Source organism: Furipterus horrens, unplaced genomic scaffold (genome assembly GCF_987537825.1).
Source record: "Furipterus horrens unplaced genomic scaffold, mFurHor1.1.pri manual_scaffold_9, whole genome shotgun sequence".
In the NCBI taxonomy this organism is placed as follows: Eukaryota; Metazoa; Chordata; class Mammalia; order Chiroptera; family Furipteridae; genus Furipterus; species Furipterus horrens.
In genome coordinates, this window is record NW_028327179.1 from 9,467,872 (window position 1) to 9,492,656 (window position 24,785).

Genomic DNA, 24,785 nt, shown 5'->3' on the forward strand with positions numbered 1-24,785 from the left:
GTTTTTCCTCCTGGATGCACAGCAAGCGCAGAAGTCATCCCACTGGCCGCAGGGAGGGGCGAGGCCATCTGGCAGCACAGACAGTGAGGGATCCTGGGATCCCTGCAGAGGAGGCTGCTATGGCCAAGGACCCTTCTGGGGACCTGTGGTGCAAAGCCAGAGGGTGCTGAAGAATTGTTAGCACCTTCCCCCCCTTCCTCATGGCAACCCAGCCTGAGCCCAAAGATGCAGGCAGGGGCAGGGTCGGTCTAATGAAGATGGCCATCCCGTCGCCATCCCACTGCCATCCCAACTCGGGAGGCCCATGGCAGGGGAGGTGAAGCTGCTGGGGGACGAAAGGACAGGACCCTGGAATGTCGGGCTGGGAGCCACCAGGACTAGGCCCCCCTTTTCCTGACTCCATTAAAATTTCCATTTCAACAATGACCGAGGTTACCCTGAGGTGAGTGGTGCTGGAAGGATCACAACCACATCACCCACACCCATTCAGTTTAAGATGCACCAGCCCGCACTTTGAAGCTGACACCCACCTTGGCCACTGAGAGGTCGATTGGCTTTGACACTGTTTGAAGCCTGAGCATTGACGGGACTGGAGAGAAAATGGCTTCTTCCCGCTTCGATTCGTCCTCCACATCCTCTGAAAGAGAACCTTGGCCATGTGAGCTCTTGTAACTCACGGAGAACAGAAGATAAAGTCATGTAACACGAGGGCACTGAGGAGCTCTGAGAGGCTCTGAACGAAAGGGGGGATGCTCCGCCAACCACCCCGCTTCCCTTTGGGGCTCCCAGGCCCTCCTCAGAAGGAACAAAGGCAGAGTGAGAGCCCTTGCTCCTTGTCCAAACCCCACGCTGGGCCCTGCCACAGGGCTGCTGGCCGGCAGGACTTGGCTCTGGGTCCCCTGGGAAGCTCTGCCTGCGGGGACACAAAGAACTGCCTGGGTGGGGCCTGAGCCAGCGAGTCACCCAGAAACGCCTCGCTCAGGCACATTTCTTATGAAAGGTGGGCATGATGCACACATCCGTCCCCCGAGGACAGACGCAAGGAGAGCAGAACTAGCACAGGAAATGCCACCATTCCCGTTGACGTAATAAGAGATTAACACTACTGTGGTTCTCATGTACTAATCACTCCTGTTTTATCACCTAATGCCCATAACACTCCCCTCCCCAGTTTACAGGTGAGCAAACTGAGGTTTAGGGAAGGTCCGTAACCAGCCCAAAGTCACAGAGACGGGAGGTGGCTGAGGCGGAACAAAAACCCAGACCGACCCGTCACTGGTCTGCCTGCCTTCCTGCCAGCCAGACGTCCCTGGACCTCCAGCCAGAAGGGACACATTCCAGATGCAATCTCCTTGCAGCTGGGGCGCCTGGGGCCCAGACAGGGCCCCGTGTGAGCCTTGGCAGCACCTGCCCATGCTGAGCCAGCAGCTGAGTCTCCCCCTCGCCATCCACCCGCCAGTGCACCATTTCCCAGAACACCCAACGGAAGACCACGTGAAAGGCACCAGGGCGGTCATGCTGGCAGGGCTGGCAGGCCACTCTCTGGGGAGCCTCTGGAGCCTCCTACTTTTTTTTTCCATTTTCCCAAAATTAAATAATCATTTGAAAAGCGCATTACACTGTATAGATATCAACATTCTTTCCCATAATTCTGTTGCATCTGGGGTTATAGACCCACACCTGGAGATGGCATCCAAAGGCCAACAGCCCCAGGACATATCTTATATCTTATTCTATTGTCTCCTTTTCTGCCCTGGGGGAGAAGCAGGCACATCCCAAGGCCAACTCCTAGAGGCTCAGTCCACCAAAAAGGGGACAGATTCCACTTTTGGTCTGAAAAACAATATTTTAATAAGTCTGGGATTTAAATGAGAACCTTTCATAGTTAGGGTCTCTGAAAAAGCCACCCTGTGACCATGCCTTACAAAAAATACCCTGAAATAAAGATCAGATGTTCACCCAGCAACATGCAAGCAGCTTAAAAACATGGCATTGGGGAGACAAAGTACGAAAACAGATGGGATTTACATCCATTACAAATACACGCACACAAAACAACACTACACATTTTTCAAGGTCATGCACAAGCCAAAGGTACCAACTAAATACACGAGAATGGTTGCTTATGGAGGAGAGGGTCACTGGAGTTTGGGGGGTTGGGCCAAAGGAAAATAAGGAAGAAAAAGCAAGAGGGAGGGAAGAAGAGGAGGGAAGAGAGGGACTAAGGGAGGGAGGGAGGAAGGGAGGGAGGAAGGGCAGGCTTTGCAAAGATCAAAACGGAGAACTGTCACTGGAGGAATAGAAATAACTCAAGCATAGACTCCAGAGGCCCCAAACGGAGGGAAGGAGGAACCTGAGCGATTCCACCGGCCCTGAAGGGCGCCTTGCAGTGCCTCAGGCGAGACTGTTTCCTGGAGGAACGGAAGGGGCAATATTTAAGCCTATTTGGAGGCTTCTGTTTAGTCTGAGGTTGTCCGGGAGGGAGCCAGGGCTGGAACGTGCTCTGCTTGGGCCCCATGAAGTACATCTGAGGATGGAGGCGGGGGGCTCAGGGGAAGTGGAGCGGGTAGAGGCCCCAGGAGGAGGCAGCCTGCCTTGGCGTCTGCCAGGAGGATGCTGGCTCCCGTTCAGGGAGTTGGTTCAGGACCACATAGCAGGCCTCGGGCCCAGATGTGGCGGGACCGCCATGCAAGGGAAAAACAAAGCTCTACCGAATGACATGCTGGCCAAGCAGACAAAACCGTCTACAGATGCCAGTGGTTTGAGAAGCTATTTTTAAGGACCTGGTATAAATATCTGGTGGAAAGGAAGCAAGAGATTTTGTTTCCCGCCCCATTTCACTTACCCCTTGGAGGAAAACCTATGAGGCCCCTATACACCTTTTTCCAGGGGCCTACTCAGTAGTTCTTACTGAGTATAAGGCATCTTCTGGAAGGACCCAGCACGGTGCCCCTCCAGGCTTTGGGTTTCATAACAGACTATCTCCCCAGCCCCCCACCAGGGGCCTGGGCTGAGACCTCAGCCTCTCCCCGACGCTACGCTGAGCCAGCTCCAGACCACCTGCCTCAAGACTGTCTCCTCCCCTGTTCCCACCCTTTCTCTCTCCACTGTTACAGGAATGTGTCATTATTTTCCTATTTGTTCATCACACACTTTACCCACAACGTGTCAGGGATTACGTGGCACAGAGAAGGGGAGATGATTCAAACATCACTCCTGCCTTCCAAGAGATCCCTGCCAGAGAATAAAACATGCAGGCTACAACACAGAAGAGGGAAAGGTTTTAAGAGCAGAGGGCAAGAGGCAAAAGACTCTTCCTTGAAAGACCAAGGAAGTATCCCCTAAGTGGTAAATATTATGAGGGGTCTTGAAATACCCAGAGCATTTCCCCATATAGAACAGGGGACCAGTCACCTCTTTTCTGGACTATTCCAAGAGCCCCCTCACCAGTCTCCCACCATCCCGCTCTTACTCTTAAAATCCACCCCCCACATACAACCAGAGAGAGCCCTGGATGCCTTACCCACCAGCATAGACTCTTCCTTACTGCTAATGGTTTACAGCCATGCTCGGGAGCATAGCCCCCAAGACCACCCTGTCCTGCCACAGCCTCGCCCCCCGCCCCTGCCCCACAACGTCCCCTACAGCAGGCCACCTGAAGCCAACCTCTCTCACACTCCAGGCCTTGGCCCATGTGGCTTGTGTCATAACTCCACTTGGCAAGACCTTGCCCACCCTTTAAAGCCCAATCTAAATCCCAGCTCACCATGGAAATTTCCAGAACCCACCGCAGAACCTGGTGTGTATGTCTTTTGCAACAGTGAAGAACTATGGGTCATGTGCTTTCTGTGCTGCTGTCAGAGGTCCCCTCTCTCCCTCCATGCCACCAGTCCTGGCCTCCAGTTAGGAAGGCAGGTCCTCCATCTTTCAGCAGTCACGTGATTGCTAAGACGAGTTTGCTGACCCGGAGCTGGGAGACATGGACTGGGGTGGGCAAGAGCAGGCTGCCTCTCTAACCGAATTGGATTCCTTGCTCCTGCCCCCATGCCAAAGCCTTGCTCCCCTTTCTGTGGGTGCCTGGGTTCCACGGGCTCTTTTCTCGCCTCCTGTTTGAAATCCTTAGCTGATCCACTAGCCAAGAGGGGTCTGCCTCCCTCTGGAAAACACCCACACACTCCAAAGTGCCAGGTTCTGAGAGATTTGCTAAAAGCCTTCCTTCTAATGGAAGCCCGCTGGGTTCTGAAGGCCGGGAACGGCTTCGCTTTACATCCAGACTGGAGCGGCTGTCAGTGGAAAATCTGAGCGTGGGCCTCTTTACAGAGAGGCTCCAGGGGCCAGCACTTCCTGGCTCTGTGCTCACTTCTGCACAGCCACGTGCAGGACCGGCCCCTTCCTGGGGAGGCCAAGTGACCCGCACCAGTCATTTCTGATGATTAAAACTAAGGAACTGTCACCTCTGAAGTGAGCTCAGCAGGATACACAACACCCCCCACCCCCTATTCCGAGGCCTGCCCCTGCCTTTCAACTTCATTAAAGCAAGCCATCCGATGGCACGCCTCACACAGAAATTTCTAACGGGCGCACGGCTTTCTTCTTTGGGTTAAAAGGCAGTGCTTCAAAGGAGAGGAAAAGTGTGTGAACAGCTCTATGTGCCAAAATGGTCCAACAGGTAAATCGCTGGCTTCTGGGAAAAGAGCAAACGTAAAGGCACCCCCGCCTCACTGTCTCCTGTCTGCCTGCTGGGGCGCCATCCTTCCTTCTACCACGGCTTCTGCCAAGCCCTGCAGCTCACCCATCTACGGGGCGCAGAGAAGCGCAGAAGGGGCCGGAAAGGCTGCTTCAAAACTGAAGGGTGCCCGAGGAGTCGCAGAGAGGGACACCTGTGTGGGAGTGCATCAGGCTGGCACTCAAGGGATGTGCGCTTACACACGTCACAGTTCAGTGTGCACCTCCATCACACACACGCATGTTGTAGAAGAATGGACTTCCTCAGGCACAGCTCAACTAAGATTTTGGCTGAGGAGGGTCTCCTGGAGACCTCTGCAGGTTCTGAATGGCCCTAAGAGAACCTCCAAATGCAGAAAAGACTCCTCTGCCCCTCACCCCAGGAGTGTGGATCCGGAAACGCACAGACTTCTTATGCGGATTTCTCTGGGACGGAAAGACGGGTAGTACAAGAAGACATGAACCAAAAAGAGAGAAGCTCCCTGAGGTTAGGGGGAGAAGAAAGGAGCCCCACCGCCGCCAGTAGAGCGCACTGCCACCCACCACCTCCAGATGAAGATGCCTGGGCCCCGGAAGGCCCAGCACCAAGGCAGCGGTCACACCTACCGAGCTGCAGGGCGCTCAGCTCACCGCCGGCCTTGCTGGATGCTGGCAACTGATTTTTCCTAGAAAAAAAGAAAATGTCAATGTACCCGAGGAGAATGAGAGAGAGATACAGCAGCCGAGGAGAACGGGAGGAGTACTGGAGGAGGCTCAAGAGAGGGGTTCCCTCTAGCCCCGGCCCTGCGGATCTGTGTGTGCCTTGCACTGGTTACACCCTGTCCGAGCCACAGGTTCCATACTGGATGGAACCAAGTTGTCTCCAAGGCACCTTTCGGTGCTTGTTCTCACGTATGTGCGCATGCGTGTGCGCGCGCACGCACACACACACACACACACACACACACATACTTGCCAAGACCCTAATGCAGGTTAGTCTGCTGGTGTCACCATGACACCGCTGGGAAACACACACAAACACGGGCGTGCGCTTGTAGTCATTACTCAGATCCTTCTCATCTCGCCTCTACTGTTTCCTTTCCCAGCTTTCCTGTAAAGCTGTCAGCCACCATTTAAAAGGCACCAAAGAACCTGTCCTGTATCCTCTTACCCGAAAAACTCTCCTGTGCTTCTGATTTGTAAATTCAGGTGTAATGCATGAGGAGTTTTCTTAGAATGACCTGTATTTAATTCTCTTTAGGGTTTATCCCCCCTCCAGTATGCATCCATCTGAACACAAGCAAAATCATTTTCTAAAAAGAATGTATTAAAAATAACAATATGACATCAGTCTCTGAAAACCCATTTACTCTGTTAAAAAATGACAGCTCTTTTGATGGTAGCATTGAAATATCTTTTCCTCCAACATCCTTGCAGGATAAGATATGATTGAAGGAACAATCGTAATCTCGCCACGGCAGGTCCCATTGAATCAGCTTCCTCCTGGAGATGTATGAAGGGGCGTGAGAGGGGACCGCCAAGGACGTGCAGTACCAACCCCGAGCACAGGGTGCTTCGGGCTCCGGCTGGCCTACGCTGGGGCTGGGACACGGAGCTCTGCCGCCTTGCTCCCAGGTGGCCCTGCCCCTCCCCCACTCATCAAGCCACTTTCTCCATTCAAAACTGCCATGTTCCCATGCCCTTAGCTACCAGGATTCTGCGCTGTCCTTGTGGGGAACGGTGGAAGCAGGAGCTGGAACAAGGTGCTGAGGCATGGACGGGCAGTGAGATTGTGGAAGGTGGCAGTCAGCACAGAGGCTGAGTCACAGCCTCCCCAGCCCCCAGCACTCACAGCGGAAGCCGCCACCTGGCACGCCCTCCCACCACCACCGGCTCCTTCACCGCTCCTGGCTGATGACCTGAGTCCCACCTCTGCCTAAACTTGTCACTGCTCCCTCCGGAGACTAAGGCGAGGTGCCCTTCCCTTGCTGCCCATCAGTGTCCCTGCCCGAAAAGCCATGACTGAGGCACAGGTGTAGGTGGGCTCTAAAATCCACCTGGGACCATTTCGCACAGAGAGGAGCGAGACTGTTCCACACACCTCCGGAACATCCGCGGCCACAGCATCGCTGCCCGCTGCCTCTCCCCCTCTTAGCCAGATCACGGCAGTAGCCTCCTCGGGGGTTCCTGGATGCCCCTGCAGTGAAACAGCCCACCCCATGCCAGCCCCCCACATCTTCACATGGGTGTCAAAGGCATCTCCCTAAAAAGAAAATCGGACCACACTGCTGCCTGGCTGACATTCTTCAAAGGTTCCCCATGGCCATCACCATCGATAATTGTGTTCACAAAAAGGATGGCAATCTAACAGCAAACGCTGTTCACCAGCCCCTCTGTTGCAGGTACTGCACTGAATGGTTTGCAGGCATCAGAAGCCCTCTGCCTCTCAGGGGAGCTCTAGGAAGGAGCTACTGCACTGAGCCTCGGGCAGGCCCGGTAATTTCCCCAGTTACACAGCAAGTAAGTGGCAGCACAAGAATCTGAACCCAGGCAACGACTCCAAAGACTGCCCCCCCCCCCGTATAATGCTTCCTTATAAAGTAAATCCAGGCCCATGAGGGTGCCTGTGGGCTATCTACGGCCTGGCCACTCACTGCCCCGGCTCCTCCCACTCTGCACCCCCACACTCCACCTGCATTCAGCCCACACTGAACTTCTCAGTCCCTGTCTCCGTACCTTCTCCTAAGCTGCTCGCTTTGCCGGGACTATCCTTTGGCAAACCTACACTACTCCTCTATAGCCCAAGTGGGATGTCACCTCCTCAACTCCAAAGCAGGTGCTCATTCATTTTCTCACTCACTCACCCAGCACCCATGTGGCAGTTATCTGGCAGGCCTGTCTCCCTGCCCAAGGGAGACCCAACCTTGTAAAATAAACAGGCAGACATTGCAATATGAGGTGGTGTGACGGGCTGAATACTGGCCCCCAATGAAATCCATGCCCTAGAACCTGTGAATGGTACCTTAGATTGTAAGGCCTTTGCAAATGGGATTAAGAATCTTGTGATGAAGGAGGACATCCTAGATTATCCAGGTGAGACCACTGTAACTTCAGGTGTCCTTAGAAGAGGGAAGCAGAAGAAGACGTGACACAGAAGAGGAGAGCCGATGTGATGATGAAAGCAGACGCTTGGGGGGGGGCACTGCAGAGCTGGAGGAGGAGGCCACAAGCCAAGGACTGTGGGCAGCCACTAGAAGCTGAGAAAGGCAAGGAAACAGATTCTCCCCCAGAACCTCCAGAAAGAACTTGCTCTGCCAACCCCCTGACTGCAGCCCAGTGGAACTGATTTCAGACTTCGGTCCTTCAGAACAGTGACATAATAAATCCATGCTGTTTTAAGCCATGAAGTTTGTCACAGGAAACCATACACATTGGTAAGAGAAATAACCAAGGAGGAACAGTGGACTGCAGGATTCTACTGGTCACCTCTGCATCCCGTGTGCCCAGCACCTCGGCAGCGCTCCTACATGAATGTCGAGTTTCAAGTGACCCTCACAGAAGCTGGGTGATCCTTACAAGGTGACACAATTTAGAAGTGACAGAGCCCAGATTCAGACCCAGGCCACTGTCTCCAAATGCTCTGTTTTGCTCTTTCTTCTATTTTATGTTTCCTTCCCTGCCCAGAATCCCCCATGGCTTCCTGTGGACCACAAGACAAAAGTGCAAACCTCCCAAGTGGCCTCCTTGGCTCCTGAGGGCCAAGCCACAAGGCACGAGGGTGGCCATGAGTTCTAGAGAGAGGGTGGGGGTCATGTTCCCGCTGTGTAGGGTACAGCTGGCCACTCCCGGTCATGGGACTTCCACCCGGAGCGCCATCCATCAGCTGCAGGAGCCCAGCTCAGATGCTTTGTGCCCATTTCCCATAGATCTCATCACCAGAGGAGACTTCAAGTGTGCTCCCAACTTAGGGAATGTGCCTTTTGTTCCTTTCATGTGTCCCTTTGTGGCATGAGCATTACAAAGTTCAAAAGGTCAATTTAAAAGCATGTTCTTGCCTTTGAATGAAAACTATTATGAAAAACAATGACGAAAATATAAATCAAGGTTTCAAAACACTTTTTCAAAAATTTGATTGTGCAGATAACTCAGTGACATGTGTCAAAGCATGCATCTAATAAATCCGTGGAAGGAAGGACGCAGACAGCCAGCTCGCCCGCTGCGTCTGGGACCTCTACCTCCCAACAAGTTCCCCTCTGTGCCCCAAGGGAGAGGCAAGGGCCAGGGCACTGTGGGTGTTCAGAGCTACCTGGGGCCAGGACTCAATCCCTAGGTAACTGAATATTGGTTGGGTGGAAAGAGCCACTCAGAGGCCTGAGTTATTGTCCCTGACCCCCACCCCACCCCCTGTGACTTTGGGCAAGTCACTTACCTGCTGTGGGCATCTGTTGCCTCATCTGTGCCCTGGGGGAAGTCTGAGCATGCTTATCACCATCGGACATGACCAGGTACAGGGGCTCTGAGGGGACGTACTCAGGCCACGCCGTCCTTGAAGATGCTCTACTGTTTCTGTATCCCAGCACTCAGAATATTTCACCAGCTCTTAACATAAAAGCAGAGACGAGGGGGTGCTCTTTCCTGTCTGTTCGGTGCTGGACACTTGGCTGAATTAGTTATGGATTCCAGAAGAAAGGTGTCCCGTGAGAATCAAGATATCGTTCTACCGACGAACACTCAGAACCCAGTGAGGGGAGCACAGATCGACCCCGTTTATGCAGCACAGGAATCCAGAATATAAGACGTGAACATAAGACTTCCCAAGTCGATGATACCCGGGCAGACGTAACTGAAGCAATGACCTGAAGAGCCACTTCCACAAAGAGGAACATGCAAGACTCCCAGGCCGGGGAGAGAGACTTTTTAAAAGTCCCACTGAAAATATGCTCATAATAAAAACCTATTAAATGTATCAGAAAATGACGCACTGTATGTGAAAGCCGCTAAAACAACAAGGAGGACACCCAAGACCTCGATGTAACAAAACCACCATCGAAGACTTGTAATGTGAGATATTAGAGAAAACTATGAGAAAAAAGCAGGCAGCTATGAAAGTAAATAGTCATAAAAATAAAAATACCATGGGCATAATGGCGGTAACGGATAATAACATATTTAATATATATTTTTAATCTATGAGTTTTTTTTCCGAGGAGGAAGGGAGATAAGATAGGTAGTGGAAAGTTCCTTTCTGTTGAACACCATCAACTAATAAACTTAAAAGACTGATAAAAAATTTTATATCACCATTTTATATACTCCTAATATGGGAAATGATCATTAATGGATGCAAAAACCACTGGTTGAAAGGTGGTTTTGTTCATTTGTTTTTTTAATCCTCACCCAACATTTTTTCAATGCTTTTTTTTTTTTTTTTTTTTTTGAGGGAGGGGGTGGGGGGAGAAACATCGATGTGAGAGAGAAACACTGATGGGCTGTCTTCTTGACTGCACCCCAACTGGGGATCAAACCCACCTGGGTTCTGTGCCCTGACCAGGAATCGAACCCAGGACCTCTTGGCCTACGGGGCAACACTCCAAACGACTGAGCCACACCAGCCAGGGTGAAAGGTTTTTGAGGAACAGGATATTCACATAATCTGAACGTTACAGATTCCTTACCAATTGCAAAAGGGAAAGTTACCTTCACAGTGATGGAGAAACCACCTTAATGAAGTGATCCATCTTAGCATCACCAAAAATAAAACAAAGTGACTTTCGTGATATAATGGGAAATACACAAAAGCATATATGAGCTCTCCTTGCGAGAAGTGTTTAACATAAACCTAATAACAAAAAGACATCTAGAATGTGGTCCTTCTACAAGACTACACTCATCGTGAGAAACTAAAGAGGGGAAGCTGTTTGAGGCTAAAAGAGACTAGAGAGACATGGCTAAACTAACCCCCCCCAAAAGCGTAAAATAAATGTTTGGGAGCCATTTGGGAGAAATTTGATTCTGGGCTTTATGTTAGCTGATGTTACTGAGCCAACGTGACTGAAATGCCTTGGGTGTGATTGTGGCGCTGTGGTTACATAGGAGAACGTTCTTGTCCTCAGCTGAAATACTGAGGGGCATCTGAGTTTTACTTTCAAATGGATGTGCGTGTAACAAACACGCATAGTATATGTGGGCCAGAAAAGGAGAGAGAGAAAAGCCAAGTGAGACTAAACCTTAGAATTGCTGAGTGTCGGGAAAGGTTATATATGCGTTTGTTGTACTATTCTTTAAATTTTTCTACAGTCTAGGACTTTTTTGGAGCTGGAAATAAACTTTTACTACACCTAAAAAGGAGAGCAGATACACTGAAGAGATAATAAATTACTAGTAGCTATTAGGTGACACTACCCAGCATGCAACTCAATCAGGAGAGAAAGAGCAACTAAGAAACATGGAGGGGAAAAAATTTAAGTCCAGTATACATCGAAAAGGAGTTCCAGAAGGAAAGAATAAAGAGAATGTAAGAAAGGAAATTATTGCAAAGATAGTCACTACGGCGTTATCAGACAGGAAGCCTCACAGAAACAAAATAAGCCTCAAACGGTACTTGTAACAATGAACGCACACCGAGGTGTGTCACATGGAAACTACCGGATACAAAAGACTGTGAGAAAAATCTTAGAGAAAAGATTATCCACAAACAGCAATTACTCTCTAACCAAGAGACATTTTTAATATTCAAACTATTAAAAGTAAGGAGAAAATGAAGACGTTTTCACACACAGACTAAAAAAGTTCCCCCTCTCCCACTTTCACTGAACAAACTACTACAGGATTTGCTTCAGGAAGAAGGAAATGGGACCCAGAAGGAAAGACCTGGCAGAAAAGAAATCCACAAACATGTAGATAAACTTCGATGAGCGCTAACAATACAAATAATAACAATAGCAACTGAGTTTCAGGGCAGTTAAAAACAAAGGGATAATATCGGGCAATAATGAATGGGGAACCTGGGAAGAAGTGATCAGAGTTAAAGCTTTCTAAAATCCTTGCATTTTTTGAAGGGGCAGAGAGATGGATCTAACTTAAATCCTGAGTCAGTTATGATCAAAAATTCAAGAGTAACCACTAAACACTGAATACATAATGTGTAACTTCCAAACCAGAGCAGAAAAGGAAAAAATACGTATCAGCTAATTCACAAGGAAGTGTCACTGTGGAAGAGTGTGGCAGGTGCTCAGAGAGTTAAACACGGAGAGTTACCCTATGATGCCACAGCTCCCCACCCAGGTACACACCCCAAAAACCTGGAAGCACAGATGTGTCGTCACGGCAGCAGTGCCCTCAATAGCCAAAAGGTGGAAACAATTCAGGTGTCTACCACGGAACGAGTGGACAAACAGAATGTTGTATATCCATACCACGCAATATCATTCTGCCATAAAAAGGACTAAAGTACTGACGCCGGCTGCAACATGGATGAACCTTGAAAACGTCATGCTAAATGAAAGATGCCAGAGACCAAAGGTCACGTGTCATATAATTCCATTTATGTGAAATATTGCAGATTGGTGGCTGTCAGGGCTCGGGGACGGGCGGATGGGGAGAGAATCCTTAATAGGAAGGGATGTTACTGTGAAGAAAATGGTTTTGAAATAAATAGAGGTGGTAATTACACAACATTATGAATGTACTAAATGCCACTGAATTGTTCACTTTAAAATGGTTAACTTTATGGGTGGGGGAGAGCAATGGGGGAAAAAATGGGACAACTGTAATTGAAAAACAAAATAAAAAATAAAAACATAAAATAAAATGGTTAACTTTTAAAAAAAAGAAAAGGGGGGAAGAATAAAAGAAAAAGTGTGACAAAATTAAAGTATAAAATATAACAGGATGAATCATTTGAAGTATATCAGTAACAATAATAAGGCAAACAGAATAACCTTGTCAGTAAAAATAGACTTTTTTTTTTAAATTAGCAATATCCTGTTTCACAAGACACAGGACACAAGGGGTAGAGGTGTAAGCACGGGGAAAAATGCATCCCTTGTATGCCAACCAATTAAACTAACGTAGCTGAATACTATCAGATAAAAATAGACTTTGGGATAAAAAGCATTATTGGTGAGAAGCCTATTTGTTGCAGAACAACAAAGAGAACAATTCAACAGGAAATTTTAGCCATCGTGAACCTCTGTAAAATGGGGCTAAGAATAGTCCTGCCTCCCAAGATGGCGGCGAGACTTAAACAAGGTAATACGGGAAGTGCTGAGAACAATAGCACCTGACACAGTAATTGCTCCCTAGGAGCTGAGATGATGGTGGTGGTGGTGGTGAACGAGGCGAGTATAACCTTGATTCCAAAACTAACACTTATAAATGTAAGTGCAAAAATATGAAATCAAGTAATAGACAATTGTATCAGCCATGAGTTTGAAGGAAATTATGACTCTTGGGAGTGCAAGAATATTTTAACATTAAAAAATTGAAACTCATGGACACAGACATCAGTGTGGTGATGGCCAGGGGGAAGGGGTGGGGGTGAGGGCTGGGCGGAGGTGGGCAAAGGGGGGGAAATGGGGGTGCTGTAATAGTGTCAACAATAAAAACAATGTTAAAAAATTGAATAATGTAAGTCACACCAACAGGTTAGAGTGGGGAAAATGTAAAATAATATCAAAAGATGCAAAAAAAAAAAAAAAACCATTAAAAAATACATATATTTTGAAAATAAGAACTTAGCAAGTTCAAGGGAAGAAGAGGGTTTCGCTCTACTTGACACATGTGTCCGGACCCTAGAGAGGATGCTAACGCTCAAGCCCCGGAGGCATCCCCAGGGGAGGTGGTGGCCAGACAGGACGTCCATGTCCCACAAGACTCAACACCCCGCTGAGGGGGACCAGCACAACGAGCCAGTGAGCCGACTGGCACGGCGCGGGAGTCCAGGCTTCCTGACATGGAGCGGCACTCTTGCTACTGTCCCAGTTCCAACAAAACATCCTTTCGAATGAAGCAGAGAGCTGTCCAGTTGCCTGTGGGCACGCAGGACTCGGACAGATCTGCCTCAGGGCACCGTCTAGCAGTGAACTATTTGCCTGGAGTCTCCACCTCCCTCTGAGCAGAATTGCCTTGGGGAGACTACAAGAACTGTCACATCTGGTGATTCTGGGCTTCGCTCTCCAGACCTGCCCACCCCCGACCCCCGCACCTCCTGGCCGGGTGGGCCCTGTGCTGGGCTGCCTTCTGCTGTCCCAGCTGTGACCGCACAGCCCCAGCGCTGCTTAAGGGCTCTCGTTAAAGACTGAGCTTCGAGAGGGGCAGGACTTAGAGAGGCGGACCCCTGAGGGCAAACTCAGTTAAAGACAACTTGGTGTTTCATCAAAGTTCCCCACAGAAGAGGTTTTTCCTTTTCACTGTCCTGCTCTCCGTTTCTCTTTGGCCTCCTCTAGAAGCTCAGCCAAGCTCCCCCCAGAACAGACGAGGAGGGGAACTGGGGTGAGTTAGGCCTGGAAGGTGCTGAGGGGGTCACCTGGCAGAGCCTTGGTTTTCACAGGCAAGGAAGCTGAGCGTTGAGAGAGGAAGGGGCTCCTCTTCCAGCATCTTCACGCCCCAGGGTCAGCGCCCCAGGGTCTGAGTCCCACCGGAAAGGGCTCCACCCCTCTGGGCCACTGAATCGCAGGCGTTTTTCAAATTAAGCCCTAAAGATCGGGAGGCCTCATCAAGGGCCGGGCTATGGAGAAGCCATCATGTGCACCGGCCATCAACAGCGTGGGGTGACTTTAACAGACCAGTTCTGTTGACCTTCAACATATAAAAAGAACCTTTTTTATTTTTCCTCTCTCTCTTCTTTGCTCTTAAGGATGTGGAAAACCTGACCAGAATCGCCTGGCCTGACGTTTCCTGTGAGAAAGGGCTGTGGGGAGCACTGCGAAAGCAATCTGCCTGAACAATTCAACCCAAATAAATTATCTTCCTGAAACCACTGAAAACCCTTCGCTGGGAATTGGGCTGCACACCCAAGCCCCTCTCATCCGGGTGCATGACGACAAAGGCTGGACAACAATAGGGATGGCCCGGTGAGGACAGACTAGGGGTGGGGTGGGGAGGGGGCACTGATGGCCCTGCATCCTCCTGGAAAAGCCATCGGCTCAGCCCATCTATTGGGACAGAAGACACGTTGTACTCCTGCCTCCTGAACCATTGTTCTCCGGAGGTGATGATCTCTCAGCTTAACTATCTTTCTATGGGGCCCCTCCCCATGTGCTTTGGCACACACCCTGGATGAGAAGTATGCAGAGCCACAGCAAGATCCAAAACAGGCCCGACACATCTCTTTCCTTGTCAGGCTGGACTCTGGCACATTCCAGGATCACCAAGGCATCGGACTGGGAGGGCTCCTTCAAGGGCACATACCTGGCAAAACAAAGCTGAGCCACATGTAACCTTCCCTCACCTAATTCTCCCATTCTCCCAGCTAGGTGCAAGGCCTTCGCATACAATTGGAGCTTCATGGATGCTCCCTCTGGAAGCTGAGTCCTCACCGTTCCCTAGACATGACTGTGCCTCTGAAAGAGCTGGAAAGGCTAACCCAGAAGCCCTAGTTTAATCCAAGGGCCCTGGTAGGGGTGGGAACGGGGGTTGGGGCTTTTGCCAAGGCCCCCTGGGCAGTGGGTAAAGCCAAAAACAGAAGTTTAGGCTCTAGATTCACCTCGGCTCGTTTTCCTCTGTCCCATGTTGGACGTCAGCAGCACTGACTATATTTTCTTGAGACCCAAAATGCATTAGGACAGGTTGGCGAATCCTCCCTTAAGGGACGTAAACTAGCTCCCACGCCGCCCGGATCCCTGCCCTTGGCTCAGGCTGCAGGTTCCGGGTGTAGCTAAGATCAGTTCCATGAGGCAGCTGAGGAGCAGCAAAACGGGGGTGGAGGTGATGCTACTCCAGGAAAAGAAAACTGTCCCCTGGAGGGAACGGTGGTCTCTGAGGAATAATACATCTCTGGAACATGGCCAAGCCCACTGAGGAAGCGTTTTTTCACCTGAGACCCGCAGTTCACCAAGCAGAAGGCAGCCAGTCCAGGAGCTCCCTCCTTGGTCTTGACCTTCCTCTCTACCCACCAGCACGTGGTTGCCTGGCTCTGCCAAGCCCGACCATTGTGAGATGCTGGGTGAGCCCAATGACCAGGGCCAGAGCTAGAGCCGTGATGAGGCGCCAGGCCCAGGCCACAGGGCCCCCCAACTCCCGTGTGCACCCCAGCCTGCACACCCACCAGGCGGGGTCGCTGCAGCTGCCTCTGGTTAGGACTCCTGGCAGTGAAGCAAGGGCCCAACGGGATGCTCTACCAGAGACAAAGACTTCCCTGGCCGCCCCCTGCCCGAGGCTGGTATGAGAACCCAGGATGGAAGGACTGCCTCTACCCCTTGGCCCTGAACCAGGGCGACTAAAGTCCCACTTGGGGTTATAAAAAAGGAACTGCTGCCTAAAAGACATTACATAAGAGTTGCTGCCGGTTTCCATGGCGGCCTGGAAAGCCGTGCGGAGATGTTGACTTGGCTGCTAGGAGAAGCTGCTCTTTGGCACCTTTTCTGTCCTAACAAAGGCCAGCATATCCAGGGATGCAGCTGCCCCAATGGGAGAGGTCGGCTTTCTCCGAGTCCCATTAAACATTAAAGCCACTTAGGTTCTGTTTGGTTGAATGCGCCAAGGGGTGGCTTACAGCAACTTGTGGGATGAAATACGGTCAGTCGGAACTCACCAGTCATTCCCCCGCACAAGGATTCATCCAAGAGCCACGAGCAGTGAGTCTGGAAGGACACTGTCTGGGTCCCAGGTTCACTTCCTATCCATTTGAAAACACTGATATTTGGGTTCATTCACCTTTAGGAAAGGTGAGGAGGCTTACACTAAAAAGACACGTATTTTTGGAGCTCAAGTCTCTTTCCTCAGGTGGCCCTGGGTGAACATTCAGCTTCCGTGGGCTTTCCTTTTCCTTTCTGTAACATTCTAGAAGTTCTAAAATGTTCTAGTGTTGTCCCTACAAATAACTGTTCGTCTGGGGATGATTTCTACTTTACCAAGCACTTGCAAAGCACAGCTTTTGTAGGAAGGGGCACAGAGACGTTTTAGCCCTATTTTCACAAATGAGGACTGTGAGGATCAGAACGTTGGAAAAGGTCCAACACCAGCCAGCCTGTGGTATGCTGGTCCATGAGGAAATGAGCAAAACAACGCGGTGACTCTCTCCCAAGGCTTAATTGTTCATTACAAAGGCTGGAGTTTTAGCTCAAGATTCTATCCATATGTAAATTGTAAAAAATTGTTTCAATAGTCTTCCTGAGCCAGAAAAATACATAACAACCACCTGAATAGCAACGGACTGGCCACGAAGTTAATGGGGCTTAAGCTTCAGGGACCTTAATTTTGCACAGGCCTCTGCCAGGGGCCTTTGCAATATGTTGGCCTTGTCTTCTAGTTTTGTAAAGCTGGCAAAACTTAGGTGCTTTTATATTCTTTGTCTTAAAGAAACCACCCAAACTGTGTTCATTTCAGGCCCACAGGTCTGAATTTGATCCTGACGTTGATCCCCCAGGTTTTGGGTTTTCGTTTTTGTTCTTGTTTTGCTGAGCCATGAATTCCTCCCAGTGACCCACTGCACCAGAGAGGTGACCCCAAAGTCCCCTGCAACCCAGAGACCCTATGATTGTCGTACCCCACCGAGGTCGTACCGAGGAAGGCGCAGGCAAGACTGGCTTCCAGAGCTCCTCTTCCTTGCCCCGCACACGGCCCCATCGCAGAGAGGGAACCTCCAGGAAATTTTGACCGACTCCAAAAGCACAGAGGACTGATTGTTTTCTGGGCATTTCTTAGAAAAAGGAGAAAGAAACATGCGGCTTGAAACCCAAGTTAGCGCTGCAAACTTCGAGCATGACGCCACTCATACAAGAAAAGCAGAGCGCTGTGGAATTTCCATGGGTGAGCTGGCCCCCGCTCAGGACAAGCACACCCTGGGCTAAAATTAGATGTGTCCCTGAGCCAGCGAGGCGGCCACTCCGTGCCTCTCCTGGCAGCTGTTTTCACTTCATACTGGGGGTGAAGGTCCTGGGGTACCAACGAGAGCATGGGTCTCTCCCTCCCTGCCCCTCTGGGGCTGCCACCCAGATTCTAATGAGGATTCCCAGCTGTCCAGCACAGGTAGCTCATGGGTGGGGGGCCCAGCAGGTAGGGGTGCTCAGCAGGGAGCTGGGACGCAGCTGAGAACAGTCCCTCAAAGAGGGAAAATCCGTGCTGGAAGTTTCCATGATCCACCTCACAGGGCCCACCTCACATAGAACTAGGGCAAGTATTCACTCTTCAAGAGGCAACAGAAAAATGTTTCATGAGTTCCTAAGAAGAGAGAAAAAAAAACATCAAAGCAGCACACTGTCTTTCCTCCTGAACAGTGTAACTTCTGCAGAAGCAGCGCAAGGGCTGTCAGCCAGGCTCGGCTCCCCTGGTTTCTAGGGATCTTAATCCAATAATATAGGCTGAGGCTGGCAGCACACGCCCTCCAGCAGTCCCCGCATCCTCACGTCTCCAGACTGTACCCTCGGCCACCGGTACCTGTCCCCTGGGGCAGACGTGACAAGGCCTTCAGCCTGCGGCCCCTTCAGGGATCGCGTGGGCGGGAAATGGGCCCAGCAGCACGGCCAACAGGAAGAGCTGTGACCAAAGGTATCTGGAGCTTTTTCCAGAACAAATATAAAAACCATGTGGAGCGGCTAGACCCACGTTGGGCAGTCTCCCGTTGGAAATGTCACGTTGAACCTCACTATGTGGGTGTAATCAAAGGTTTGGGGGGTTCGAGAAAACATCCCGAGGGTCAGGAGAGGGGAGACACAGCCAGCTGGTACTGCCGGGCTGTGGGGTGCAGGCTCCGTCCCAGCCACGGGCGAGGTGGGGGACAAACCTGCAAGGGAGGGTAGGAACCGGTTTCATAATGCCCACAGGATGACATTGAAAGGGGCCACTTTCTGCGCATCTGGAAATTATGCAAAAGCTATTGTTTCAGGAGCAGCCACTGGTCCTCTGAGGTCAAAGGGCTCCCGTGTTACATCCCGTATATAGCAGGGAAGGGGCCACCATACCCCACTCACCAGCCACGTGGGGCTGCTCCCTGGGCATTTCTTGGGCCAGTCCTGTGGTTTAGATCATCACCTCACGCAGATACCAACATTTATGGACGCACTATGACCTTGCTACCCTTCTTTACAATGCTTACGGAGAGACCAAAGATAGAGCCTACTGACCTTTCATTTTTCCTATTTGTTCCATGTGTTATTTTCCCTGTTTATGTTGAAAATTAAGAGACTGACACAATGAATTCCAGTATACCCTTCACACCAACAAATTGCTAACATTTTGCTAATATTTGCTTTCCTTCTCTCTCTAAACACACATTCACATACACACACACACACACACTTTGTTTTTGTTCTGAACCACCTGAAAGCAAGCTGGTTATCACGACCCGTTCCCCCTAAGAGCTTCAGCCTGTATCTCCTAAGAACCAGGATAATTACAAAATCCACGTGGCGCTGATGTGTGCAACAATCCTCGTAAAAAGATCCTGTCTAAGCTTTCCCAGGTCTCTGCATCTGGTAAGGGTACTCTTTTGGAGTTATTTTCTTTAAAAAGAAGATGCCTTTATTAAATGTTAAATGGGCCAGGGCTGCTTTTGGTTTTTATCAAAAAAAGGATAATTTCAACTTCTCTTTTCTCCTTTTGATGCACTCTTAGGAGTGCATTGGATTTTAAGGATGTTCACATCCAGGCTAGAACGTGACCTGAGATTTGTTAAGAAGCAGAGAGGGAACGGGGTCCGGGAAGGCTCTGGGTTGCAGAAGTCTGTGTGGACGCATTTCCTTGGCAGTGCCTGGCATTGGCTCCTAGACACCTGTCAAAATGCCCTTACAAGTTCATGTGCCCTGTCTACAGTAGCTTCTGGAATACTCAGAGTGTCACTGCTCCTTGGGGAGGTGGAGGTGAAATCATGGAGGTGGTCCTAAGCCTTGCAAAGAGCCTCTGTCCTCAGACGGGGGCCGAGTACTTGACCTTAGTTTCTATCGGTGACTTTTTTAGATTTCTTGAGTTTCTTTTTTTATTTAAAAGAAATCTCATACGAAGGGAGGAAGGCTGAACCACGTGACCCTGGGATCAAAGGAAGCAAGTGTGTCGGTAACAGGAACGCTAGCCTCCTCTCACCGACTTGCCCTTTCTCTTCGCTCCTTCAGAGAATCTGATGAAGCCCCAGGCCCAGTGCAGATGCCGTGAGGAGGGGACCACAGTCACAGGGGCCCAGGCAAAGGCAGCTCACGGGACCAACCCACCATCCAGGCCTGGGCCCGAGGGCGCTTCTGGAAAAGAGTGAGGCAGGAGTGAATATCTGTCAACCACCAAAGCTGTCAAATGCACCCAGCCTCACCTTGGCCTTCACTGCAAAAGGGAGGAAACACCTCCTGGGTGACAAAGTCAATCCGCAAATGCTGAGGCCACTGAGGGCCAGGCCCCATGGGAGAGACTGGCGCTGAAGCAGAGGAGCCCTGACCACATCTCAGCTGCCCTTCCCTCAGCCCTGGCCCCACAAGGACGGGAACATTCCTCTTAGACCGTCATCATCCTCCATAATCTGGCTCTAACCTTACTTCCCATCCCTTTCTTTCACAAGTTTCATTTATTCAAGAGTACATCCCTCGAGAAACAACTTTGACTTCCGGTAAAGATGGAGGCGTAGACAGACACGCTGCATCTCCCTCCACAACTAAGAAGGAACACAACTACCTCAAAACTAGAGACAGCCAGAAGTTCCAGAAAATCAAGCTGCATGGAAGTCCAGCAAACAAAGATATAAAGAAGAAATACTCATCCAGACAGGTAGGAGGGGCAGAGAGGATGAGGTGTGGTGGTGGCAGCGGCCGCGGCAGGCTGACAGAAAGTGCAGTCACACATTATAAAAGCCAGGAGGGACACCTGGGGAGCATTCCCAGCTCCTCACCAGACCACAAAGCTATGGTTCCAGCGCCCGGGAAAATCAAGCCTCATTGCTTCTGACTGTGCAAACCACTGGGGGTTGAGGCGGAGGAAGAAACTGCCAGTCTTTCAGCAGAGTCCGCTTGTTTAAAGGGCCCCCACGGTCATAGAACACCTGCAGACCCACCCACTCTGGGAACGACGGCCAGGGCCACAGCTAGAGGGGTGCTAGTCCCATATGGAAGTGGGAGAACTGCCTGGAGAAGGGGTGAGTGCTGAGCAAACAGCATTGTTCCCTCTCTGACCCCTCCCCCACACACAGCGCCACAACGTGGTGAAACGGGTCGCCCTCTACTGATGAGCAAACCTAAGGCTCCGCCCCTTACAACATAACAGGTGTGACAGCTCTACCTAAGACACAGAGGCAAACAAACACAGGAGCCTGTCAAGATGAGGAGACAGAGAAGTATGGCCTAAAAGAGGGAATGAATCAATGTTCCAGTGGGACAACTAAGGGACAAGGAGATAGCCAACCTCACAGACGAGGAGATAGCCAATCTAACAGACGCAGAGTTCAAGACACTGGTGATAAAGATGCTCACAGGCTTGACAGATATGCTTGAGTACAGCAAATGCATAAGAGAAGAAGTGAAGGCTATGCTAAGTGAAACGAAGGAAAATCCACACAAAACTAATGGTGAAGGGAAGGAAACTGGGGTTAAAATCAATGATTTGGAACATAAGGAAGAAATAAACAGTCAACCAGTACAGAATGAGGAAACGAGAATTGAAAAAATGAGGAGGCACTTAGGAACCTCTGGGACAACTTTAAATGTGCCAACATCTGAATCATAGGGGTGCCAGAAGGAGAAGAGGAAGAGCAAGAAATTAAAAACTTATGTGAAAAAATAATGGAGGAAAACTCCCCAAATTTAGCAAAAGAAATAGACGTATAAGTCCCAAACAAGCTAGACCCAAAGGGGATCACACCAACACACATCATAATTAAAGATACCAAAGGTGAAAAAGAAGAGACAAAAGAAACTTTGCAGGCAAGAAGGGACTGGCAAGCAGTATTCAATGTGATGAAAAGCAAGGACCTACAACCAAGATTACTCTATCCAGCAAAGCTATCATTTAGAATGGAAGGGCAGATAAAGTGCTTCCCAGACAAGGTAAAGCTAAAAGAGTTCATCATCACCGAGCCGTTATTATATGAAATGTTAAAGGGACTTATTTAAGAAAAAGGAGATCAAAACTATGAACACTAAAATGACAACAAACTCACAACTATCAACAACTGAATCTAAAAAATAAAAACAAAATCCAACTAAGCAAACCAGAACAGGAAGAGAATCATAGGTAAGGGGATCATCTGGAGGGTTATCAGCTGGGAGGGGGAAGAGGAAGAAATGGGGAAATGGTGCAGAGATTAAGAAGCATAATCAGTTGGTACAAAATAGACAGGGGAAGTTAAGAATAATATAGGAGAGGGTGAAGCCAAAGAACTTATGTGCATAACCCATGGACATGAACTAAGGGGGGTGGGATTGCTGAGGGGAAGGGGAGTACTGGGCGCAGGGTTAGCAAAGGAGAAAAAATTGGAACTACTGTAACAACATAATCAATAAAATATACTTTAAAAAAAAAAGAATACATCCCTTCATTTAAGGAAGGAGGTGTTTTGGTTAACTACACAGTAAGAGAGAAGCTAGTATTTATTAAAGGAACTATTATAGGTCAGATATTTTTATATACATAAGTTCATCTACTCTTTTTTTTTATTATTTGTTTGTTTATTTATTTATTTTTAGAGAGAGGGGAAAGGAGAAAGAGAGGGAGAGAAACATCACCGTGTGGTTGCCTCTCACTCGCGCCCCCAACTGAGGACCTGACGTGCAACCTAGTCACGTGTCCTGACTGGGAATCGAACCAGCGACACTTGGCTCGCAGGCCGATGCTCAATCCACTGAGCCACAGCAGCCAGGTCATCTACTCTTCTTAACAATTCTGTAAAGGTGGGTGTGCCGTCCCATTTTTTAGATGAAAGAAACTAAGCCACAAAGAGATTTCAAAAATAAAAAAGATGGTGCCCAAGGTCACTGCGTAACCGGGGGCAGATCCGTCTGAGTCTGAATCTCAGGCCTTTCCACCCTCAGCAAGCTGAGAATTACCAAAGATGTCACAGAGGGAGAGCCCCTTCCAGTGACTCAGGCTACAATAAAAGGCCGTGTTTCCCAAAGAGCCGGCCGCAATCACTTAACAATGCTTTGCTTATTTGGGATAAATGTCAAGTAACTCAAAAACTCTGGGGAGCAGAATTAGCTCTTTCACTGGTGATTTGAAAAGTACTTTGGAAACTGTGGTGCCCCAGGCCCGTCGTTATGAACATCAATGACCATGAGTCTGGTCACGGTCCGCGCCCCTCCCGCACCCGCCCTAGCACTCACTTCCTGTCCCTCAGGTCCCTGTGAAGGAGCAGCTCTTTCTTACTCTGTGCAGCCTGCGCCTAGCCCTTGGCTTGCAAACGTGCTCCCCTCTCTCCCGTCCTGGAGAAAAAGACCCTGACCCTAACCTCTACCCCCACTTAACTGCCATCCTGTGTGTCCCTAGGCTTCCCGTCATCTCAAAATCCCTTAAAATCACCTTCCCATTCCCGTGCGTCCCCTTGCGCCAGCCATTCCTCAGCCACTGCAGCTGACCCTCTGTCCCAGGACTTTACTGAAACTGCTCTCTCTCTAAAGCCATGCCCATCACCAGACCTGCTGACCTTCCCCCGGCCCCCAAGGATCCAAAAGGGCCAGCCGCCTGCTCCCTGGGGGCCTCTCCTCCCTCACCTCCTAGTCCCCCTCCTGCTCTGACTGCTCCTTTTTCTTATCCCACCAGTCTCACCCAGGATTCTGACCTTTGGTGCCTTTATCGGGCGTTGCTGGTGATGGCCACCCCCCCGAGGACTTCAGCTCTCCGCCTCGGACCCGCGCATGCCCTGTGTTCCGGCCACACCAGCTTGCCCGCCTCTCTGCCTGTGTTCCCGCTGTCCCCTCGGCTCAGGAGCCTTCCACCCCCTGAATTACCAGACTGACCCTCTACGTCTCCACCGATGTCAGCTCACCCACAGTGCTTCTGCCCCAGAAAGGGGCCTTTCTGTGCCTCAGTTTACCCACCTATAACATGAGGGCCGATAGGTTGCCTAGTGTTGCTGTCAGGATGAAACGAGGTTATAGATCTAAAATTCCTGCAAAAGGACCTGTCAAATAGTGAGTACTCAATAAATGGCCACAGCTTACTTGTCCCTGAAACAATCCAGACTCCAGTTTCATGACACTCTGCCCTTGTCCACTTAGCACTCTTGTTTTTTTGGTGAAATCCTATAAAACAGTTATTGGTGCGGACGCCTCAGCCTCTTTGGGGTAAGCACCTCATCCTTCACATCTCTCCCTGCAACACTATTCAAACAAACAGGAGGCACTCCATAAACGCTTTGTTGAATTGAATAAAATTGAATAACATATATTTAGAGCGAGATCAAAAACTGTTTACTCCATCAGGAAAAGGCTCAACTTCTGAGAGACCCACGGCCATGAACCTGGCCCGACAGGAAATGGAAGGAATCCCATGGCTTTACTAACGGTTTGTGGAATGAGCAGAGAAAACAAAGTCGAATTTTCTGGAATGAGGCACACACATGAAATCCAGTTACACAGGAAACCGCCCTGGCAGTCATCTCTGATTGAAGAACTCTGCCCAAAATGCCCGACAGAAGTCGGCATCAAAGGTCACCTTTCCAAGGTGGAGGCACCAGGCGGACTGAGTCACAGCAGCACTCCACCCACGGCTAGCGTTCGGGAAAACCAGCTGGGAACCCCGAGGGAAGGTCCACCCCAACAGGATGGTCAGGATTTGGCAGGGAAGGACCTCAGCTCTCTCTGCCCGGCCCAAGAGCGGCCAGCCTTGCAGAGTTATACTCAGGGCGGGAACAAGGATGCCTGCCTTTTCCCTAAAGCAAAGTCCTTTCCAATCCGTAGGGAAGCTATGGGCTTAGGCTCTTTTTCCATGAGCCACCATGAGACCACATTATC

The 24,785-nt window shown here is 50.0% G+C and overlaps 1 protein-coding gene across 1 annotated transcript in view; it reads right to left on the reverse strand.

Annotated features, from left to right (window-relative positions):
• Positions 1 to 24,785, reverse strand: part of MINDY4 (MINDY lysine 48 deubiquitinase 4) — a 97,991-nt gene that overhangs the window by 47,713 nt on the left and 25,493 nt on the right. The window contains exons 6-7 of the mRNA XM_090287051.1: positions 5,332 to 5,390; positions 531 to 637 (exon numbers count right to left, since the gene is read on the reverse strand). Of these exons, the coding sequence (XP_090143177.1) occupies positions 531 to 637; positions 5,332 to 5,390 (166 nt within the window). The remainder of the gene's footprint in view (positions 1 to 530; positions 638 to 5,331; positions 5,391 to 24,785) is intronic.